This window comes from Equus quagga, chromosome 11, assembly GCF_021613505.1.
Source record: "Equus quagga isolate Etosha38 chromosome 11, UCLA_HA_Equagga_1.0, whole genome shotgun sequence".
Classification (NCBI taxonomy): domain Eukaryota; kingdom Metazoa; phylum Chordata; class Mammalia; order Perissodactyla; family Equidae; genus Equus; species Equus quagga.
Genome location: NC_060277.1, coordinates 17,249,081 through 17,273,701, shown reverse-complemented (window position 1 = coordinate 17,273,701; position 24,621 = coordinate 17,249,081). Strand labels below are relative to the sequence as shown.

Genomic DNA, 24,621 nt, shown 5'->3' with positions numbered 1-24,621 from the left:
TTCACCTGTAATAAATGATTAAAGTAGGAGGGTGTCCTTGCACTTAAAAAAAGAAAAAAACATGCATGGCCTGCTTCCCGCAGCAATACATTTGAAGGGATGTATTTGTTCATAAATCATAAATCACTAGAACCCTGTGAGCTGCTTTAAGACGGAAGGGTACAGTCTTAAAGCTGCAAGACTTTTTAAGACTCAGACAATGAGAATTCATAAAAACACCACATATGAGAAAATAGCAGGAGTTATTTCTGACCTTCTTCTTCCTGTCTTCCCTCTTGTTTATACCTTCTGAATTAGGGGCCATTTCTGACACAAGAGCCCTTGAACAGGAAGAGAGTGTGGTTGAACATTCTCTGGGGCCATCAAGTAGGGGGCTCTGTGATCAGTTTAGGAGCTGGACACCATCTGGGCCAGAGAATGAGGACAGGAGCTAGCAACTGCACGTGGCGCTCACCTTCAGGTCCTCATGGCTGAAATCATCTCAATAAGCAAACTCAATAAGTTTTAGGCAATACCAGTTACCTTGATAACAACAAATTTCCCCAGATGATCCAGAGAAATAGAAATTATTCATTCCCAGCTTATTCATTCATTCAGCATTTGCTATCTGCCAAGCAATAAGACAAACACCTCTGGACTTTGCTCAATGGCACCTTTTCAGTGAGTTCTTCCCTGAACACCCTGTTTAAAACCACAATCTCCTGCCTCATTCGGCACTCCCTACCCTCTCCCCTGCTTTATTTTTCTCCATAGTCTTTATCATCATTGGCATATTATACATTTTACTTGTCTGTCTCTTCCTTTGTAAGATTACAAACCCCCATAAAGGGGGAATTTTTTTATTACCTAGCCATTTTATTTTCTAGGATAGTGCCTGTCTCCTAGTGATGCTCCGTAAATCTGTTTGAAGGAATTAATAAAATACTGAAGGGACCCTACTGTGTACCAACCCCATCCTAGCTGCAGGAGATAAAACTGACTGCAAGAGAGAAAAATTCCTTTCCTTATGGAAGGTGACCATGTTTTAGCATGATAAGTACAATTCAATAATAAAGAGATCAATGGGAGCCTCTGAGGGGGCACCTAATCCCCACTTAGGAAGCCGGAGAGGGCTTCCTGGAAGAAGTACTATCTAAACCAAGCTCTGAAAGATCAGACCGACTGGGCCATACAAGGGGTCATGAGAGAGATGGACATGAGAACTCCAGTCAGGGGAACAGCATGTGCGAAGAAGTAAGTCAAGAAGGACCATGGCACATTAAGGAGGTAAAAATACTTCAGCATGGAGTTTGAAGAAGGAAATGGTCAAAGAAGAGAAAGAAGGAGTAGCTGGTGATAGATCACAAAGGGACTTACAAGCCACTACTTAGGGAATTTGGGCTTAATCCTGAGAGTTTCTAGTGTAGGGATGACATGATGAGATTTGCAATTTAGGAAGATCATTCACATGATCCAGTGAGGAAGGGGCAGACAGGATGGGACAAGTGAAGAGATTCTAAAGAAATTCAGGCAGCTAGAAAGACAAGACTTGGTGACTTATTTGATGTGTGGGCGAAGAAGACTGATGAATCTATGTTTTATTCACTCATGTACTCAGCAACTATTTATTGAGCATATACTATATACACTTTTCCAGGGGTACTAGACATGTAGCATGAAGATAGTGCTCCTGCCCTCATGAAGCTTCCCTTCCAAGTGATACTTAGTTTAGTTTTTATTCTCCATCTCTCTCACTAGGATGTGAGGAAGTGAGATATGCAAAGATGTGAGGAAGAGAGTTCTAAGCAAAGGGAACAGTATGAGGGTAAAGGCCCTGAGCATGGCACATTTAAGAATGAATGAAGTTTCTAGTAGTAAGAGATGACATTGAAGAAGGAGGTAGGGGCCAGGTTATATAAGGCTATGTAAGTCAAGGAAAGGAGTTTGGATTTGTTCTAAGGAAAATCACTAGAATCTTTAGAGCAGGAGATTGATGGGAACTTGTTTGTATTTTCAGATCTCTGTGACTGTGGTGGAGAATTGATTATATAGGAGCGAGAGTGGACATGGTTAGACAGTTAGGAGGCCACTAACTGAAAATGTACAGTGACTTAAAGCCCAGCGCTGACTGCAGAGGTGTCTAGAGGTGGTAGGATGCATTTATAAGATAAAGCCAACTGGATTTTCTGAGTATGGGGAATGGGGAAGTTTGAGAGAAAAAGAAGAGTCAAGAATGATTCCTTACTTATTGGCCTGAGCCACTCGGTTGTACCATATGGTAAAATGAGAAAAACTGGGGAAGAGCAGATATGGAGCAGAAAATCAAGAGTTCTGCTTTGGCCACATAGGTTTGAGCTTCCTGTTAGACATCCAGGAAGAGCTTAGCATAGATGGCTGGGTATATGTATCTGGAGTTCAGGAGAGAGTTGGGAACTGCAATTATGGATTTGGAAGTCATTTTCATATGGATGGTGATGAAACATGGTCTGATTAGATCACCAATGGAGTGAGTATAAGTGGAAAAGAGAAGAAAGCTGAGCCCTGGGGCATGCCAACATTCAGAGACAGGGAGAAAGTGGGCTGAAAAGGAGAGGAGCCCATAGACCAGGAACCCAGAAAGGAGTCTGTGAAGGAGATATGAGAGATGAAATGAAGAGCAGAGGGGAAGGAGTCCCAGCAGGTAAGAGAGCCAAAAGAAGTAAGGAGTGTCAGATGCTGCGCTGAGTAAGGGAGGGACTAAAATGTCTCTGCTGGGTTCAAAAACAGGGGATGTATTTTTGAGCAATTTTGATGGCATTCGGGAAACAGAAGCCAGATTGCACTGAGTTGAGGGGTTGAATGGATGTTGAAGAGATGGAAACAGTGGCTGAATGCAAGTCTTTTCAAGAAATTTGGCAGGAAGGGAAGTAAGAGGTGGGTGACAGCCAAAGGGTGGCATATGCAGAATGTGAAAATGAGAGAGCTAAGGACTGAACCCTCAGACACACCAACTTTGAGGACTAAAAGGAACAAAAGGAGTCCACACAGAGACAGAAAGAAGGGCCAGAGTGGCAGGAGAAAAAAAAGACAGAGAAATGAGGAGAGGAGAGAATTCAAGGAGAGAGTGGTTAACCATGCCCAATGCTGCAGACAGGTTTAGTCGAAAGTGGCTGTGTAATGTAGCTTTGTTGATCATGGCAAAGGAAGTTGTCAGTATTGATACAGCTTGAGGAATGAATGGGGCCAAGATACCAGAGGCAGTGACAGCAGGTTAAACTTTCAGGAAGCCCAGCAGTGAAGAGGGAAAGATAAATAGCTAGGGACCAGTTGGACATCAAGGATGGGGTTGGGGCTTGATGTCCCATATAGGAAGATTTCCTATATGGTGAAGGAAAACAGACAGCAGAGAGGGGTGGTGGTCGAAGATCCAGGATGGATGCAGAAAAGCTGATGGAACAGGAGCAGGGAGCAGGAGATGAGGATCCCAAAGAACAGGGGGCAGAATCGCCTTAGGAGCCAGGCAAGTCTTTAGGGAAAGAAACTGGCTGTGAACTGGAGGAAAGAAACACGCGTTCATTGGGAACTGTCCCCTTGGACCTGGGTGTAGAGTGTTTTGTTTGCTCTGGTATCCCCCACACCTGTCGCAATCCCGAGCATGCAGTAGGCGTTCTGTAAATATCTGCTGACTGAATAAATAAATGACAAGTACAAGGTGATGAAAATCCGATTTTGCCTTTTGTTAATAAAACCTGGAATAGTTGAGTCAGACCTAGAAATAGACTCCAAAATGTACAAGATGTTTTCCTCTAGCTTTTGAAATTGTTTCTCCCTGCTGTTTTACGGGTGGGAGGAATAAAAAGTAATGCAAAATTAATGTAGAATTAATATTTTATCAGAAAACATTCGTTTCCTTCGATAGGTACTTTGAAATGTGTACTTTCTTTAATGTTATGTTAATGCTCTTATGTTCATGAATTCTATAAACAAGAAATACAGGTTAGTAGTGCTTGGCTGACTTAAGGCAACCACTTCTCTGAGAACACTCAAGATACCCACACAGTATCAGCGAATGATTGATAAAACAAATGATTGTAATTCTTTTTTTTCCCAGAAAAATGTTGGATATGCAAGACAACAACATTATAACTAGGTTTGTGATTGTCTTCTTGGGCGGGTGTATCATATCATAGAGTGGATCTTGACGAATGGATGCTCGTTGAATGGGAGAACATCCAATGAATGGATGCAAAATATAACCATACTTTATGCTGTAATGATTGGAAAAGCAGCAGTTTCCACTCTGGCGGTGCACTTCTAACCCCCATACACTTTTTCTTATAACCTACACCTTCTTTAATATAAAAAGTGCAGACAACCAGTGATTACTTTTTCCATACCCTCAGTCTGCTCTCTCCCAGAGTGCTCACAATGTAAGAGAGAGCGCACAAGCCTGCTAGATTGAATTGAGGCTGGCTCAGCCTAGACCACTGGTAACTATAACTGGATCCTACATAATTTCTACTCCCCCTGGACCCTGACTGCTTAAACTCACTTTGTATAAGGCAAAGGGCAGACCTGAGCTCACATCTGGCTCTGACGCTTACTACTGTGTGACTTCAAGTAAGTTACCTGTTATCTTTAGTTCTGTTTCCTCTTCTGTAAAATGGGAAAAATAAGAACCTGGCATTGTACCTGGTATATGGTGGACACCGTAAATGTTAAATCCTTGCTGTCTACTTTTGGAATCTGGTTTGCTGATAATCAGACTTTCTTCTTAAACCTGATGAAAGCTCCAATGATGCTCACCCAGAAGGAATTTGCTCTCTGGGACGGCTCTGCTCTCACCCGAGGCCATTTCTCTGCAGCAGAGCTAGAGAGCGTGTCTCTTAATGATCTGTGTCTTCCGGTGGTCACCTAGATTTCTAGGTACTTGTCCCAGATTTTCAGTGCACGGTAGTGTCTTTTTTCTTTCTTTCTTCCTTTTTGTCTTTGAGAGTTAAGGCCAAAAAAAGTAAAGCGAATATACTTTAACAACTAGGAAGTTCTGATGAACTGGCACGAGGAAACACATGAAATTCACACATTTAAATCCTTATCAGTAGAAACGAGAAAAATAGTTTGGTGCAAATCTTTTTTCTAAATCCTGAAAATAGGACATTTCCTGGAAAATGGCTGTCATATAGTCAGCACAATAACACATTTTGTTAGTTTGAATCATCTCTTGGGCAACATGGTAGAAACATGGCTTCATCCAATATGAATATTTTAAGACAGTAAAACCTAGACATTAAATCTTAAGGTATGGGGTTTGTGGGGGTGTCTACATTATGAATAAAATAGCCCCGTGAGGAAAAAAATCTGGAGGGGTGTGGGGGGAGGGGATTGTCTACCGGGAAAGTCTGTTCCAGATGAAAGATACTACTCCCCGGAATTACACCCCTGGTTGGATTTTCAAATGCTGCTGGGGTGGCTACATGTCCAGGCCACCGAATTAAAATGGTTCTTGATTGCGTGTGCATGTGCATTTCCCAAATTATATTCCACTCTCTTCGGCTGGACTGTCAGCCGGAAGAGGACTTTTGTTGTGTCTGTGTTACCAAAGTTTGTCTTTTTTAAGATCCTTCCCTGTTAATGCTTCAGTTTTACTCACAGAAGATGAATTTATAATATATATTACTTTTAGAAACATGGGAGATTTGCCAATTAGAAGCAGAAGAAGGGAGAGCAGGGACCTGTTCTCGCTCCTGGAATCACCTACCAGGTGCCTCAGGTTTAGCCTCTGACAGCTGGGCCCTGTGAGGGGAGCATTCTCCCTGTGAATAGCCGGAGGGGAGCGTTAATGAGGAGCTGCAGGCTGGCAGAGGAGTCGCTTTTGGGCAAAGAGAAATAGAGGGAGGGATGAGGTCACCTCCTCATTAAGCTCTACCACAATGGGAGCAGTTGAGTAGCGGTTTTTTTGTTTTAATTTTTTTTTACAAACCATCAGCTTCCCTTGAGAAAGACTGATCTGGCTCTTGTAGATTTTTTACACTCTCATAACGTGTTGTTTTATATATTTTGAAAGTAGTATATGCTCCAGAGGAAATTTGGAAACCACAGAGAATTTTGGGTGGTGGGGTTGTGAAGATTTAGTTATCTTATTCAAAGATAACCATTGTTAACAATTTATTCTTATAGATTCTCATTTTCTCCTTCTAGAGGGTTTTTTTTTTTTTTTTTGAGGAAGATTAGCCCTGAGCTAATATCCACTGCCAATCCTCCTGTTTTTGCTGAGGAAGACTGGCCCTGAGCTAACATTCGTGCCCACCTTCCTCTACTTTACATGTGGGACGCCTGCCACAGCATGGCTTGCCAAGTGGTACATAAGTCCATGCCCAGGATCCAAACCACCAGGCCACTGAAGCGGAGTACACAAACTTAACCGCTGCACCACTGAGCCAGCCCCTCTCCTTCTAGAGATTTTTGTGGCTAATATTATGATATGTAGATCCTTAATCAAGAAATGAGCTTTTACATGAACATGTATGTCGCTCACACCAAGTATGGTCTGGGAGGAATGTAGAGGGACTCCTGTTCTCCCCATGATACCACCCAGGTAGAGGGAGACTTCCATTCCCTTCCAAACGCTGGGAGAATAGAAGGAAACTCTTCCTCTCTCTCCATTCCTTCTTGCTGCACCCCAAAGGGGAAATAGCTAATCCAATAGCCAGTAGGGGACTTTACCACTTGCTGGGGTTGTTATGCCTTAAAAGAAATCAAAAAAGGAGGGAAAAAATTGTCTTCAAAGTATTTCATTTCTGCCTGCTTTAGGGATTGGTAAGGACTAACTTGCTGGAAGGACCCCTGAGACAGAGACCAAGGCTTGGTAACCATTTCCCCCAGTATATCTGCCTAAGAAAGTTTAGGCTAAGTTACAATTGCAGTAGGAGATAAAAGGCAACACTGCCTTCTGCAACCCAGGTCTAACTAATACAGCTGGTGTCTGATCTCCATCTGGTTCCTGATCTCCATCTGGTTCCTTGAGTCTCGTGGGTGAACCATGTGAAATTGTCAATATTCAACCAATGTGACCTATAAAATGGCCATTCTACATGGATCAAGCTATTATTTTCTGCCAGATAGAATCCAGCAGAGAGAAGAGAAGTGATTGGAACCACAAGCATCTAACATTAAAGAAGAAACAGTACATGTAGCATTTTAGACACAAAGACAGCCTCTAAATATAGACATTTTATCAGAGTGGAAACATAATTCTATTCGCTGTTTTTCTGAAGATATTTAAGAGCCATAGGTTAAAGATAAAGAACAAGCCATGTTGAGTTTTTAAGTCTTAAGTACAAAATGGGAATGCTATGGAGATTTCCTGAAATACCTGTTTTTAATTTGCAGAACAATTCTCCCATCTTAGTTACCTAGATTCCCTGGTCATCTTCATCCATGTTACAAAGTATATATGCATATAGGTCAGAAAACATAAAAATACCGTGATACGCTAACTTTGTAATGCTCTGGTGGTTTTTTTTTTTTCCATGAATTAAAATAACTCTTTGAAAGGGGTAAATCTAAGTTACAAAGTTGATCTTTTAAGAGAAATCACCTCCTGCTTTGGAGAAAGAAGTAGCCCACTGGTCTTTTTCGGCATCTCTAGGCAAAGCTACTCATTCTTTTTGAAATAAAATGAATTTTGTTTATACTTTGGATTAATTTGGTGAATCTTTGTATAACTAGCTCAAAGAAAAAAGTTAACAGTAGTCTAAAATATAACATTTACTTTAAGTGTTATGTGACTGCCTACATTTTCTGGTTTGATTAAAACAAACAAACAACCTCTGCCATGTTTATCTGACATCAATATCACTGTGCCCTTTTTGAAAAGTATAATTTATCTCCAATTGATATTTTCCAGCCGCTATAATAAATGCAAATATCTACATTCAAAATTTCACTGGAAGTTCCATAAGAGTTTAAAGATATAGATTTTCCCTAAAAGCCTTCATTTAATGTTTGACAATGAGATAATAAATATTATAAAAGCTCTTTGAAATCCCTAGAGATTTTTTTAAGTAGAGAGAGGGGTGAAGACTAAAAACTATGACTGTAAATTTCATCTGGAAGAAAATGCAGATAAAAATAGCTAATTTTGAAAACAATGAATAGTGAAAAGCAATTTGCCTTAGAATACATTAAAATGCAGTTGTAAAGCTACAATAATTAAAGCAACATAATACTCTTGATCATATGGTACTAATATGGCCCTAAAACAGATCTTAATATATACGAAATACATTACAGAGAGAATATTACAGACCAAGAAGAAAGAGAAAGATTATTCAGCAAATGCAGTAAGAAAATTGGTTATAAGAACTCAGATTAGATATTGACTTAGTCCCATGCAACTAAATACTCCAAATGAATTAAAATTTAAAATTTAAAAATTTAAATTTTAAAAGTCAAAACTTAAAAATGAACCATAGATAATTAAAAGAACATATAGGTGACTAATTGGCCGATTTGGGGAAAGGGAAGAATTTCTAAAAATGAGCTTATAGATAAATACTTAAAACTTGTTTATCTCAAAAAACATTGTAAATAAAATCATTAAAAAACTATAAAAATATTTTCAACAAATATGACAAAGGTCTAATATCTTTCATATATAAAGAGATTTTATGTATAAGTTATAATACTAATACTTCAGTAGAAAGAAATGAATCTGGAGCATGCGTGAATAGATCGTTCCCAAAAGAAATACAGATAATTAATAGAAAATGTAGATTAAAAAACTTTGCTTCATCAGTATCACATAACTTAAATTTAAACAATAATTAAATTTAATTTGGGGTATAAATTGGAAACTTTTAAAAGATAATGCACAAAGTGGTAGGAGTACACTAAGATTAGAACATTCATCCTCTGAAACTGGACAAGTAAATAGCCACTAACTTCCTGGAAAAAAAATTGGCAGTATGCATTAAGAGTTCTTAAAAATGTATATTCTTTAACCCTGTACTTTCAGGCTTGTAATCTATCCTAAGGAAATGTTCAGAGATATAGGCAGAGATTTATATACAATATATTCTTTTAAAGTATCATTTATAATTAAAAAGAACTGAGAACAAATAAAATGTTCAAAAGTAGAAAAATGATTCAAAACAATACTTTATAAAAATGTTGACAAATTCTCAATTTAAAAATCAGCAAAGGATTTGAATAGACATTTTTTCAAAGAAGACATAAAAATGGGCAATAAGCTTATTAAAAGATGCTCAATATCACTAGTCGTTAGAGAAATGCAAATCAAACTCATAATGAGATAACCACTTCACACCCACTAGGATGGCTAACATCAAAAAGACAGATAATAACAAACGTTGACAAGGATATGGAGAAATTAGAACCCTGGTACATTGCTAGTGGGGTTGTAAAATGGTGCAGCCACTTTGGAAAACAGTTTGGCAATTCCACAAAATGTTAAACATAGAGTTATTATATGACCCAGCAATTCTCTTTCTCAATATCTACCCAAAAGAAATGAAACCATATGTTCCCCACAAAAGTTTGTTTGCAAATATTCATTGCAGTATTATTCATAATAACCAAAAAAGTAGAAAAAGCTTAAAGGTACATTAACTGAGAAATAGAGAAGTAGAATGTGGTCTACAGCCTGTAGAATTCTCTACATCCATACAATGAAATATTAGTCAGTAATAAAAAGAAATGAAGTACTGCCGCATGCTACAACATGGACGAACCATGGAAACATTATGCTGAATGAAAGAGGTCCGTGTTATGAAAGGCCACATATTTTATGATTCCATTTATATGAAATACCCAGAATAGGTAAATCCATAGAGACAGAAAGTAAATTACCGGTTGCCACAAGCTGTGAGTAGGGAGGAATGCAGAGTGACTGCTACTGGGTACAGGGTTTCTTTTTGGGTAGGGTAAATGTCCTGAAATTAGATAGTGGTGATGGCTGTGCAACTCTATGAAACACTAAGAACCACTTCCATTGTACACTTGAAAAGGGTGAATTTTATGGTACATGAATTATATCTCAAAAAAATTGAGCATGATAAAGTATTTACATTACAGGTTTAGGATTTAAAACATTTTTTAAAAACAGGAGGTGACTATCCACTGTGTGAGCTTATTTTTAATATGTGATCTCAATTTTTTTTTGAAGAAGAAGATTCACCCTGAGCTAACTATTGCCAATCCTCCTCTTTTTGCTGAGGAAGACTGGCCCTGAGCTAACATCCATGCCCATCTTCCTCTGTTTTATACGTGGGACGGCTACCACAGCTTGGCTTTTTGCCAAGTGGTGCCATGTCCGAACCCGGGATCCGAACCCACGAACCCCAGGCCACCAAGAAGCAGAACGTGCGAATTTAACCACTGTGCCACTGGGCTGGCCCCGATCTCAATTTTTTTATCCCCAAATCGGAAGGAAATACATCAAAATCTTAGTATTTATTTCAGGTTGCTGTGATGATGGATGATTTTTATTTTCTTCATTAAATATTTCTATACTGTTTGTTTTCTACAAAGAAAATGTCTTGAATATAAGCGTGTGTGTGTATACACATATATGCATGTTTATCTAAAGAGTGTTGTTTTGAATAAAGGAGTTTCTGTATGCTGATGAATTTTCAAATCCAAGAACAAATGTAGGAGACAATGGGTCAAATGTAAGCACATATTTATGGACTAAAGATAAGTCTAATAAAACCGAATTCCTTCATCAACCAGTACCAGAGGAGATTGGCGATACCAACCCCATAAAGGTGAAAGAGAGAGAGACAGAGAGAGGGAGAGAGGATGCAGTAATCCAATGGCAAGGATGATATTGAGAGGGTTACTATGGTATCACACCACTGGTGAGGTTGTTGGACTTTGGGTGATTATGAGATATGTCAGGGGACAGGATCTATATTATTTCCCATATTTAATCACTTTGCATCAATCTTAAGAGTCACATAGCACAACTGCATCTAACTGTCACCTTATAATTCCATGGTGGTGATTGTGCAATGAAATTATTTGTAAGTCAAAAATGTTGTATCATCGTAATCATCCAAGTGCCAGCTGGCCTCAACCAGCCAAGTTGACGTAGTGACTCTCAGAGCTCTACCATTTAAGTTGCACCCACAAAGACATTCTAGACACATAGACACACATCAACTCCATATACTCACAGATAAAGATGTAGATACACATCTGCTAAAGTCGAAAGGATGAAATTCATATCTTGTTCAAGAAATAAGTTAAATAAAGTTAGTGGAATGGCAGGTGAGGAAGTCATGGGAGCAGCGGAATTAGAGAAAAGCGTAAGGCCAGGACAGGTTCATTGTTTCATTTATCTCGCATTTATTGGGTATCTACTACCAAAACCCAGGTTCTGAGTGAGACAGTGGAGTAATGTACAGAGGAACGGGACGCCCTCTCTTTCCTTAGGAAACTCATCATCCTGTAAGGAGTTAGTACATTTACTCATTAAATTTTTTTTCCAGACCACTTTCTCTGGGCGCCGCCAGGCTCTGTGATAGAGTAGCTACAACCGTCCCTGCGCCCCGGGGGCTCACAGTCTAAGGAAAAGACAAATCATGACCACAGCCAAGTGCGCCCGGTGCGCCGCGGGCGCTGTGGGGGCGCAGAGCCAGCCTGTTACATCAAAGTGCACGGAAATCGTTTATAGTAGAGGTTCCCGGAGAATAAGCACCAAAATAAGGAGCCCCGCCCCCCAGGAGATTGGGGCGTCAGAGCAGCCAGCCGCAGGTGGGCGGGCTGGGAGCCGCTGGGCGCCCAGGCGCGGTCGGCGCGGGCTCCGGGCAGGCGGGGACGCCGGGTGGCGAGCTGGGGCGCTGCGCTGCTCTTGCCTCCCCGAGGGAGCGATCCCGGGCGGAGTGGGAGGGGGCTTGCAGGGAAACAGAGAAGCCAAAGCTTCCGTGGGCCGTGGGGACGTCCTCCTGGTGCCTCCCCGGGAGCTGTCACAGCCGGCACACCCCGGGGGCAGGGGTGAGGCAGGAGCACCGCCGATCCACCCGACTTCCCCTCTCTGCTTCTCCTCGCCCTCCTATCCCACCCTCTAGAGTCGTGTCCACCTCCAGTGTTTAGCCTGCGGAAGGCACTGGCCCCTGGTAGGGTTTCTAAGGAGAGGCCTCAGCATACAGCTGCTCTAGGGCCTGTGCCTTTTCTTGCATCCCAGACTTAGAGATGTGACCTCGCTTGGACCAAAAGCTTGGAAAATACTCTGCAAAACCAGGATGCGACGGAGGATATCCAACTTACGGAGGCTATCCACCAACTCTAAGGAGGCTCGACAGTCTGTGAAAGCAGATTTCACTGATACACAAAGAATGTGTCGTCTCCATGAGACTGTCCATTACCAGAAACGTGTAGTGAGCATGTTAGGGTGCGGAGGGACTTAGGAGTGAGCACACTTTTGGAAGCGTGAGTGTCCGAAGCCAGATGGAGGTGGTCTGGGGAGTGTGGGCAAATGGAGGCGGCATAGAAAAGAAGTCAGGGTTTGGTGTGTGTGGGTGCGCATGCACTTGTGTGGGAGAGTGCATAATCAAGTGTGATTAAAGAGTGCAGGGAGAGATCCAGGGGTAAGAGATGAGCTGAAGCTGAAAAGAGAGAGAGCAAAAAGTTAAATGATGCTGCTGTCCTACAATATACACCTAAGAAATTTAACATTATTTGATATTGATTTTTAGGACAACTTCTGTTGTCCTAAAAGCAATGTCAACACAGACATGTGTTTAAATTATTTGAATAACTTCTGGAAGCTGCGCTTGAACTCTGATCTAGGAGTCCAGAGACTGTTTTAGCCCAGACTCTGACACTAACTTGCTTTACTCTGGGACCCTCAGTTTCTTTATCTGTAAAATGGGTATAGTCATAACTCCCATAAAGGGCTGCTAGAAGATTAAGTAAAAATAACATAAGTGTATTGCAAACTATAAATGTAAACAGTACAACCTACTGTAAATGTTCTTTAAAGCTACCAAGTTCATATAATAGTTCTAGCGCTATCATGATGACTTCAGAGAATTTGCCCTAGGCGAAGCGTGGTGTGCCTCAGTACCTCCATCCATAAAACCAGATAACTTGGGATCCTAGACCTCTCTGGCAGGTATCACCTGAGGATTAATGACGTAGAAGAGTAAAATTAGTTTAAATCTCCAGGGGGAGGAGATGCTATTTAAATCTAAGGGGTGATGAACACTTTTCTTTCCAAAGTATTCTTAATGTTCTTTGAGATTTCTCAGAGCATAAGATGATGATGAAATAGAATTCATTTGTTTATTTTTTGGTATACTATTTTATAATTTCCTTTTGGATCTAGAAATGTATGTGAAGAAAGGTAAATCTACTAAACAGGTTGATGACAGAAGCAGAAGGGTTTTTGGGGTTTTTTTCTTCTTTTAACAATCCCAGTGATGGGCACCTATTATAATTCCTCTCTCTTTTATTCCTCTAACACCCACTTTGCTAGGGAGTTAAGCTACCAGAAAACTATTGGAAAATCATTTTGCCAGTATGTTTTATGCTTTATGACCACAGGGAAAGGTTGGAGCCAAAAATCACTAAAAAATAATAGCCTGTTTGTTAACAGCAGCTCCCAAATGGTTTCTTTTCTGTAGTTACAGATACTGTGGTGAGACCTCCACTTGTAGCAATTCCTGTCCTTGATCTTCATTAAAATATTGTTCAAAAAAGTCATTACACAAGTGCCGGTCCATTAGCACAGCAGTTAAGTTCGCACGTTCCACTTTGACGGCCTGTGGTTTGCCAGTTCAGATCCCAGATGCGGACATACATACCATTTACCAAGCCATGCTGTGGCAGGCATCCCACATATAAAGTAAAGGAAGATGTTAGCTCAGGGCCAGTCTTCCTCAGCAAAAAGAAGAGGATTGGCAGCAGATGTTAGCTTAGGGCTAATCTTCCTCAAAAAAAAAAAGAAATCATGATACAACTACTGCTGATGCCAACAGTTTGAGTTACCTTGAGTGCAACACTTCACCTCTTGAAACTTCTGAGTCCCCAGCTTTTAAATAAAGCCATTTCAGCAATTCTAAACTGGGAAGATACTGCCCCCACGGGGCGCTTGTAAATGCGTAGGAGCATTTTTTGAGTGGTCAAGACCCAGCGATGCTAAATGCCCTGCAGAGAGTATGAGGCAGTCCTGCAAAATGAAGAATTGTCCCACCCAAATGCCAGTAGCAGCCTGGATTATCTCTAACGTCTCTTCTGACAGTCAGTGATGCCAAGTGGCTATCCATTCATTAATTCATTCAACCACCCATTATTGATTCCCTACTGGATGCTGGACATCAGCCTCCCAGCTGAAACGTCCCAGAAACCCTGGCTTGCCTTGTGTCCTTCTTTCCCCTTCTCTTCTTTCTAAAAGTCCTCCCCACCCATTGGATCACCTGATACTCACAAATAAGGATTTTTTGACTCATAAAGTTCTTTGAGGTTTCTAATGACCCTGAGAACCAAAAAGGCTTTCTCAGTGCTCCCCAAAGATTGGGTGATGGCCTGGTTTGCCTTCAACTCCTCCTTCAGGAATGGAGGCCTTCTGCTCCACTGACCGAGGGCTGCCAGCCAGATAATGAAATCCCAATTGTGGAGCACGTGGCTAAATATTTCAACTGTTGATTCAACCATTTCTCATTTTTAGGGCGAAACACCAAATGTTTTCTGCCCAGTGAACAGTTTTCACTGGCAAACTGAAATTTCCTAATAGACTTAATTGGTATTTGAAGCCGTTTGTAAAACCTGCCTTGGAGCCTTTTACCACTTCATGTAGAATCATTAACTTGCTAATTAACTGTGCAGTGGGTAACGTGTGCTGTAGTACAATCCTACCAGCCACCACCCCTATGCATAGCTCCTCCAGGAGCCCTGTGACCTCTGGCCTCAGCCCCCAGCCATCAAGGTGTTACTCAGCATTCCCATGACCCTTCCTTACCTTAGCATCTCACAGCAACCCCCGTCACAGCTTAGTGTGCTGATTGCTTGTTCCGTTTTGCAAAGGAGAAGACCGATGCTCAGAGAAGCGTGAGGGTCTGTCCACATACAAAAAGCTTTGCGGATAGAGGGATTCTGAGTGCTGGTTACAGTGCCAAAAAGCCAGTCCGATGGTGAGGGATGCTTTGTGAAAATAAAAACACTTTTCAGCCTTTACTGAGTCTTAGAGACTCCATTTTGATGTTACTATTATTAAAAATCCTGCTATATATTTGTTCAATAACTATTATTGGATGCTTCTCATGAACCCAGCAGGGTTCTGGGTACTGGGAATATATTCTCAGATTTCATGGACCTCCAGACAAGTGGGGACGTCAGACATTATACCAATAATTCCATATTAATTATTATTGCCTACACTACAAAGGAGAAGCACAGGATGCAGGAAAGCATTGAACAGGACCCAGCCTAGCCTGGGGATCCTAAAGGCTTTCTTTCACAGGCAGTATCTAAGTGAAGTCCTGAAGAAAAAAGAGGCAGGAAGTTCAAGCATTGAGGTGAAGGATTCTAGAAGGAGGGAGATGCATGAGTGAAGACCTTGAGGCAGGCTGGTAAGGTCTTGTTCCAAGTAGGAGAGGATTCTAGTTCAATTAGGTGGCAGAAGTGGGAAAGGGTGGCATGAATAGATTTGAGAGATGTTCAGAAGATGGAATTGGCAGGACTTGGTGATCAAGAGGATGTAGACAGTCAGAGTGAAGGAGTATTAGGGATCACTGGCCTGTATCTGGCTACTGGGTGCTAGGGCCCCTTGTTTAGGATTCTAGCAGAGGACCTCTACTGGGCAGTGGGCCAAGATCACCAGTTTCTCATTTGGTATGTAGAGTTTGAAGTCCTGTGGGACATCAGTTCGACTAGTGGAGACCCTGCTTTGCATGGAGTATCCAAAGGACACTGCGTCTTACCAGGGTGTGGTAGAGACAACCAGTTCCGTGGAGCCCAGAGTGCAGGTTATAGAGTGGCACTGAGGCCCTCGTAAGTTACAAAATGTTTCCATGTGTATTATCTCTGAGCTTCACAATGATCTTTGGAGAAAGTCCAGTAGGAGTCATTATCTTCATTTTACTAGCAAGATATTAAGGCTTCCCGAGTTTGTAATTTGCCCAACATCACACTGCCATGAGTAAGGATCTAGTACTCAAATTCAGATCTTCTGGCTCCTGGCACAGAGGTCTTCCCGTTTACCACTTTATCTCACTACAGGTCTGGGACAAACTCTCCACCAACTCTTGGAGCTTCTATGTCAGATGGAATCTTATTATTTGTGCAAAATACATAAGAAATGAAACCAAAGATTTTTTTTCTATACTCCGCTCATGCTTCTGTTTGTCTCTTTTTTTTTGCTCTTTTTTACAACAGTATTTTTTAAGTATTTGTAAAGTTTCAAAACTAATATTTGTATTTATTTTTAAAGCAATTTTTTTTCCTGTAAGAGTGAAATTTCAAGGACAAATTAAAGTAACTTTTACTGGTCGTGGGGAGACAGTTGTCTGGGAGAAATTAAGTTCACCTTTTGTCTAAATTCTAATAATTTATAAAACATTATTAGACCTCTGCCCCCTCACCTCCCATTCCCAGATATACTCCTAAGGTAGCAGGACCATCTGAAGTGGCTCAGCGTATTCTCCCCACAAATGAGGTGTTCCTGTGGAGTCGGCCAGGGTGCTTAGGGAGCCAGGATGCCGAGCTGCCCTGACACAGTAGGGGCAGGAAAATCTTCCTCACCAAAAGCCTGTCTTACTCGTTAGCCTTCTCCCCTTTTCCTCAGAGCTTGCGGGATCCTTAAGTAGGGTTAGTTTGTGTTTGTTTCAGAGTCTATTTTAATTGCATCAGTTCTGGGTCTACACAAAAGCTTAGGTTTAGGGGAAATGCCCTTTCTCCAGAGCTAAGTTATTTTTCTCCACGAAGTGGAAAGCTTCCCCATGAACCTCCTGGTGTTGTTTGCCTTCCTCCCTCCCAACAGCTCCTGGACTGTTTTGTGATCCCAGTGGTCATTTTGCTCTCCTGGTTCTTCCTGCTGATCCGGTACAAGGCTGTGCATTTCATCGGCATCGTTGTCTGCATCCTGGGAATGGGCTGCATGGCGGGAGCAGATGTGCTCGTGGGAAGGCATCAGGGAGCAGGTGAGTCTCTGAGTGTTCGCCAGGTTGCTTGCCTCTGTGGGTGAGGCCAAAGCAAGACGTGGAATGTTCATGGTTGAGTGGAAACTAGGAAGCTGGTCTTCCACGGGTATGTGTCTTACTTATGTTAGTCACCCCACACCTAGGATGGGGCACACAGGAGGTGCTTAATACGTGTTTCTTGAGTGAATGAAGGAAGCAAAGTACAGGTTTTATACCCTTTTACATGAATTCAGAAACATTCAGAAAGTGTTTAAAGCTGAGAGTCAGGACCCACTTGCAGTGTGTTTTGGAGGCCAGAGCTGCCTGGCCCAGACCAGCTGGTCAGAGATTGTGTCAATGGATCAATCCACTCCTGAACCACAGGGGCCTTCCCGACCCTCAACACCCCCCAACTCTTTCTCTTCAAGTCAGAGAAAGACTGAGCTTTCAAACTACTGGGTGAAGGTTGGTATATAGGTCTAAGCGTGGATATTTAAAGTTTGAAGACTAGATTATGAATACCCAGTATTTTAATGAGGGAGAGCTAAGTTCAGTCTCCTCATACAGAGGGTTTTTTGTGGTTTTTTTGCTTATTTGTTTTGAGGGGAGAAGTATCAATCACAGCTTATAAAACCACAAAGTAAAGCTTCAAGGTTTACTCATCAAATTGCTATGAATCTGCTAGGGAGCGCTGATCCAGGATGGTTTCCAGAGGACTCTTTTTGAAGCATTACAATTCTTTAAAATACACCAAAATCATTGTGCTACAGAAAGTGTTAGGGGGGGCAGAAAAAAATTACCCCCTTTGTTAACATTGGTAATGGAATCAAAACTACCCACTTTTCTATAGTTCTTAGAATTGATCTTTCTTGTAGGGAATTGGATGATGAAGAGTCAAAATTAGGAAATTTTTCTTTATGAGACTAAGTCATGCAAAGTACCTGAAATGAACATCATTATGTTTTTGAGTTGCACTGTAGAACATTATAGCTGAAAGGGACCTCGTTCAGCAGTTTTACATTTGGCACACAAGGAAGCTGAGAATTGGGGAAGCCAGGTGAGTTGTCCAAGGTCTCGGACCTGAAAGAGCAGGGCTAGAACCCAAGGCTCCTGACCTCAAGGGCAGGCTTCCTTCCCTCCCTCTCCCACATTGCTGGGAGCGCAAGATACAACACAAAGCAAAAGAAAGAGATGGTCCCGGCCCTCACAAACCACTACCTACACAACATAATCTGTCCCCACCTCAACAGGTGGGCTAAAAATACACACACTTGCTTTTCCCAAATTCTCGTCTATGACACAATGGTTGCTTGGGATTTCAATAGAAGTCGTATGAAAGGGCCGGTTTTATGCTCTGTATCCATAGTGATCCTAGTATGGGAAATCTCTTGGGACCAATCAGATGGTATTTTTGCCTGACACAACGTGGCCAGTTTTTCTAAAGTCACAATTTAATTATACTTTCTCAGCTTTACTTGAACTATGTAAGCACAGACTAAGAAGAAGCATGTGCCCTTATTTATGAAAATTCGGCTTTGCCGAGTCCTAACCCTTCACCCTGGCTATGATCTTGCATTCTGTAGTCAACAAAGACAATTGTCCTGATAAATCTGGATGTTTAAGCCTAGAATGTGAAGCTAACTTGAATTGATTTCACTAGATTGTATTCACTAATTCGATTAAAAAATGTTTTCTTTATGTCAAGTGAAGTGTTAGGAAGGGAGTAGTACTATTTAGAAAAAGAAAGTCCATTTAACGGTCTTTCAAAAGTGGTCATTTTTTATAACAGTGCAGAGTAGCTAAAACATATGGAGCGGTGTTTTGTCTGTTGGTGTGAATCTGTTTAAGACCCACAGCAGCAGCAGTTTGGTGACATATGAGGTACCAGTGTCAACAGAATTAAATTTTATTACTGTTGAGTACCTTTCATGCTAAAGTAACGGTGCCCAAATACATGATATGTTGTTCTAACGGCAGCCCAAATTTGGGACAGTGTTGGTCCAAACAGTGTTAGACCTGCTTTACTTCTATAAAAATATTAAATTAGGTAGAAATTTAAGCTATCATATAAAATGTTTTGAAAAAAGAAAAAGATCCCTCTGGTTTTGAGGACAAGATAATCCTAAAATTGGTGTGCATCATTATGAAAAATATTCCATTTGTTTTCACCTTTACCATAGAGTTGGTTCAGCTGCGTTAATTAGCCAGGGACAGAACCTGTCTAAAATACTTCAGGCACTCATCAGAACTTTAATCAGTTATTCAACTCAGTATGAATGGTCATCACCATATCAAGAGCTTTTCACAGGAGAAGAGAATGACTGACTTGATCTTTTTTATATTGCTTAATCCATGGTTCACCTTAGCTTGGGACCTTGAAAATTCTGTCCTGAAGAACATTGATATTGGCCTTTTCAAAGTTACTTTGACCTCCTAGTAATTAAAGTAATTGCTCTAATTCTGCTTGGTTAGAATGTTTCTTCCTCCGCTCTCCAGGAATTCCTCATTTTGATTTGAGCCTTGCTGAAGGAAACTTCTCAGGTGCCACCAGGCACTCTAGATACAAAATGTAAATGTCAGGACACACAGTGATGTGCCCGGAATTATGCTTTTGATGAGAACTTTACCAGGAAGTTCACCCACTGTAGACAGAGGTAGAGAGAAGGCATCTGCAGTCCGTGGCATTTGAGACTCTGCCTGGGTCCTGTAGAATTGTGTACAAAGTAGGAAGGATGCCAACAACACTTAGGTTCCAGTTCTGTACTTGTCACAGGTGCAACTGATCATCCACCTTAGGAAGTTTCCATGCCTTTGCGCTTATCTATAAGGAGATGTCTTTTCTGAGTCTGTCATTAAAAATCAGTGGACCTAATATGTATATTCTATCTTTGCCACCAGCATTATAGGCCCCCTCTGAAAGACCATCTCTGCACTTACTGATGTGTGTGGGGAAAGATGTGTGGGGAGAAAGACATGCAATAAAAGTGATTTCTGAAAATATGATAGATGTTGGAGTGTGTAAAGTTGATTAGTAAGGCCAAAGAGATACAGCTCCATGGCATTTCTACTTTCCTCAGAAAACTTATGGATATAAAAGAGAAGGTTAGAAAGTAACAGGATTAAGATAAAACTCAATGAAAATAGCTCCTTATTATAAAATATATTTCTTACTCTTCAAAATATCCTCTTTTTACCATAATACATTTATTGCATCTTATAGTTCATTTAGCAAAGATGTTAGATACCCATAACAAAGTTTTTTATTATTAGATATAATTTTATATTTATTTCAAGGAGCCAGATAACCATACACAACCAAGTAAAAGTGAGAATTTTATTGGTGCCAGGCACTTTCCCCATGCGTTATCTCATTTAATCTTCCTAATTATGCAAAGTAAGTATTTTTATTCTTATTTTTGTAACTAAAGAAATAAAGACTCAGGAAAGGTAAGAAACTTGTGCAAGGGCACACCAGTACTAAATGGTGTGGCCTAGACGTGAAATCTAGCCAGTATTCTTTCTGCTCCACCACTTAATACTTATTTTTCCGTGATTGTGACTCTTATAAGAAATGTACAGTTGTTCTGTTGTGGTAAATTAGGGTTAATGACTGTCTCAGATTGCCCAGAATGGAGGGTTTTCCCCAGATATGGGACTTTTGGTGCTAAAACTGACAGTCCCAGGAAAACAAGGCAATTGGTCACATTTAAAACTCAAAAGTATTCAGTGGGATGGGTTCATTTTCATAAATTGCATTAATAGCCTTTCAACTCTCCAGGATAGTATAATTCACCATTTATTTCTTGTTCTAGTGGTAAGTAGTGATTTTAAATAATCTTCCTTCTTCTCCTCCCACTGCCACAAAGACACAAAATTCTTCCAAACATGGTGTTTCTTGTATTTAAGTAAAAATCTAATAAGGAAAACCAGTTCTTGCAAAGCAATTATGACTGGGTTGATTAGAACCAAGAAGCAATCCCAAATGAGAGGTGGCCAACCCAAAGAGACAGGTGGTTATTCAAAGGAAATGATTGATTCACTCTTTGCAAACTGTTTAGTGAACACTTAATAAGTGCCAGAGGAAATGCTAAGCATTTTACATTATTTTGCATCATTTTATTTATTTACATCATTTTACTATATTCTCACAATAACCTCATTTTAAATAAGGAGACAGAAGTGCAGAAAGACTATAGCTTGCCCAATGTTCAACAGCTAATAAGTGACAGAGATGTGATGAGAACCCACATCTACCTGAAGTGAAAGCTTTTGCCACTCAAAACTTTCCCATAGGATGGATTAAGACCTTTCAGTCAGCTCAATTCATTTAAACATTTATTGAGAATTTATAATATGCAAGGATCCATGCTAGGAACCACACAGAATAGAAAGCTAAGTCAGTCACAGTCCATGCCCCTCAGCTCTATTGTGTAAGGAAACAGCTGGGAGGAGGGAAGACACACAAGTTAACAAATAACAGGCATGGAGCAGAATGCAGTGGGTGCCATACACAGGCACAGTGGTGTGAAATTCAGAGGAGAGAGAGAAGGCACTGGATCTGAGTGGGCTTCTCACAGTTTGAATGGGTCCATTTGCCCAACATTTGCAAAACATTATTACTTGTTGTGGTTTCATACATACGTAAATGATGGATTTGCTGGGTGCAGTTTTCCCCCGTGAACGTCGCAGAGAAACTGGCTTCACCATGTCAGGTATGTGCTGCATTAACAGTGCATAAATCATAGGGTGATAATTTCTAGTTAACTAGGTGTAAATTGTAGATAAAAAATATTAGTCTTGGGACTTTCTTATACTTATGTCAAATGCTTCTTTATATACTATGCTTGGATAAAATCATGTCCTGGTTAATTTAATTATATTTACTCAACTAAATTTTCATACATGTGGCGCATATATGTATCCATTTTCAAATGGTTTAACAACTGGTAAGTACACTTACTAGTGAAATTTTAATAAATAATATTTCATTTCTTTGTCACTGATAACTTAGGAAGTACTTCCAAACTTGTAGTTACACAAAATTGTATTATTATTAATGATAATTATCACTGCACTGGTGAAAACTCAAAGTACCGGGGAGTGGATTTCGTATAGTCAAAGGCCAGTTAACAAAATAAGCTATAACTGTCAAATGTGGGTTTGAAAAACATTGGTGAGACTATTCATTGAGATTGAGTTTGAAAAACATTGGTGAGACTATTCATTGAGATAGAGTGGCCTCTTTTTAGGACTTTTAAAAGATAGACTGATGTTCCCCTAATGTCTATTAAAAGATTTCATTATAATTTAGCTTTCCTGAATCTATTCATGTAAAATTAATTTCATTAACCAAGAATTCTGTTAAGCAGCCCTTCCACACTTCACGCGTACAACAAAAATTGATATTCATTATAATGACTCCATGTCAGCACAAGATTCTGAAATGGCTCCTGAATGAAAAGTGACTGAATCCTGTTCATTATAATTTTATAATTTTGGTAATGGATCCTTTTTATTTTACGAGTTAGTCTTCAAATGAGCTGCTTAAAATTAAAATTTTTGTCATTATTTTCTAGTTGACACATAAAAAAGATTAGTCAGGTTGCTGAAGATGACACTCTCTGTCACAGCAACTTTAATTTCCTCGGAAGATGCGCCAGGGAGCTTGTGGTTTCTCCTTGGGGCCTCATCCCGGTGAACCCCGGGAGCGCTGGGAGCCCTCACAGATCCGGATTCTCAGCTCCATTCCCTTGAGGGCGACTCCAGCAAGCTGTCCTGCCTTTCAGAGTCTTTTCTCTGCTCTCCAATTCTTACCAGGAGTGGGAAGTCGCCTTAGAGAAAGTGACGCCATTTAGAGTAAACATATAATCTCCCAAGGTGACCAGATGGCATGAGTGAAGAGGTTTTTCCCCAAGCCAGGCTCAGATTCTTTTATGTGAAGCCACTTCCTAGAGAATGCTCAGTGCTCCCAACCCGACAGTGAGAATCCGGTTCTACAGTTTTAGATTGTTCCAGCTGATATGGGAATCCAAGGCCGCTCTAAGGTGAGTCCCTCCCTTAGTCTCATGCTGGAGAGAGCACCTTTCCCATCCCGCATCCCTTCTGCCGGGGAGCTGGCAGCCTGCCGAGCTCTCCTGTGCTGAGCTGTGCTGGACTGGTGTCCTGGTGAGTCCGCGTGGGCTGCTGACTTCCGCTCTCCTTCCCTAGCTTCACACTTCCTGGAGTGGAAAGAGTTTGCCTAATTATAAAAAATAGCTAGGCACGGCATTTATAAAAAAATTGGACGTAAACCTAAACCAACCAAAATTGAGTTTAAAACAAATAGATATTTTTATGAAAAAAGGAAAATGTCATTGTGATAGTGAATTACATATATTTTTCACTCATGTTTCGTACTTTAGGGGAGCTGAAAATTTCAACCCATAATCCTTTTTACTCTCATTTTCTAAGCAAGTACACTTTTTGCCCATAGTCAAAAAAAAAAGTGTTGACTACTTCTGTTATAGCTTCTCTCCCTGTATCGCGGAGAGTGGAAATTCAGACTGATTTTATTTGTTCTACATCCTGTTCACTAAACTGTTGGAAAGTGCCCTGCAGCAAATATAACATGTGCATATATTAGCATATATTCATAGACACATACCTGGGCAGAAGACGTGGGGCTTTGTGGAGATGATGCAATCTAGAAGGCACTGGTCCCTTTCTTAACTAGGGAAGACTTACAGATGGGTAGACATGGGCAACCTTTTTGTATCAGAACACATCTGGGGCGCACAGAAACAAGCTTTACTAAATCTCAGTTGGCAAATTACAGAACTTCTATAAAAATGTCAGAATAGAATAGGCATAAGAAGCTGATTTTGCTGGTGCCAAATTCTTGTGAGAAAGTGTTAATGAAGCTCCCTCTGTTTTTTTGGTTCCTAGGAGAAAATAAGCTGGTAGGGGACCTTCTGGTCTTAGGAGGAGCCACACTCTACGGGATCTCTAACGTCTGGGAAGAATACATCATCCGAACCCTGAGCCGAGTGGAATTCCTGGGAATGATTGGACTCTTTGGCGCATTTTTCAGTGGAATTCAATTGTGAGTAAAAATAACAAGAAATTCAGACAGTAGATACTCTTAGGGCTTATTCTTACAATTTTTCTTCATTGGGGCATGGTTGGTCTTTGTTTTGTAAAAATCAAGGCTGAAAACCTTTCATCAACCTCCCACATGAAATCTGAAAACTCAATATCTTTATCTGTAAATTTCTTCCAAATTAATCAAGTTTATTTTAAATTGTTAGAAAAACATTTAATGGACTTTGAAGATAATTTACAAGAAAGCATTAAAAGTACACTGATTCTCCTGAACCAGCCTGTGAAGTTTTACTTAAAAAAGTAGAAAAACTAAGTGTAAATGCCATGATTTGATGCACTTCCAAATAGGGACATTCCCTTTACCAGTGACAAGAACCGCTAGAAAACTTGTAATTTAAATTTACCCTTTTATAAATTTGTGCTTTTACTGCCCATGGATTTG

The 24,621-nt window shown here is 40.6% G+C and overlaps 1 protein-coding gene across 1 annotated transcript in view; it reads left to right on the top strand.

Annotated features, from left to right (window-relative positions):
• SLC35F1 (solute carrier family 35 member F1) overlaps positions 1–24,621 on the top strand; it is a 370,475-nt gene that overhangs the window by 306,457 nt on the left and 39,397 nt on the right. The window contains exons 4-5 of the mRNA XM_046676589.1: positions 16,961–17,120; positions 24,024–24,180. Coding sequence (XP_046532545.1) covers positions 16,961–17,120; positions 24,024–24,180 — 317 coding nt within the window. The remainder of the gene's footprint in view (positions 1–16,960; positions 17,121–24,023; positions 24,181–24,621) is intronic.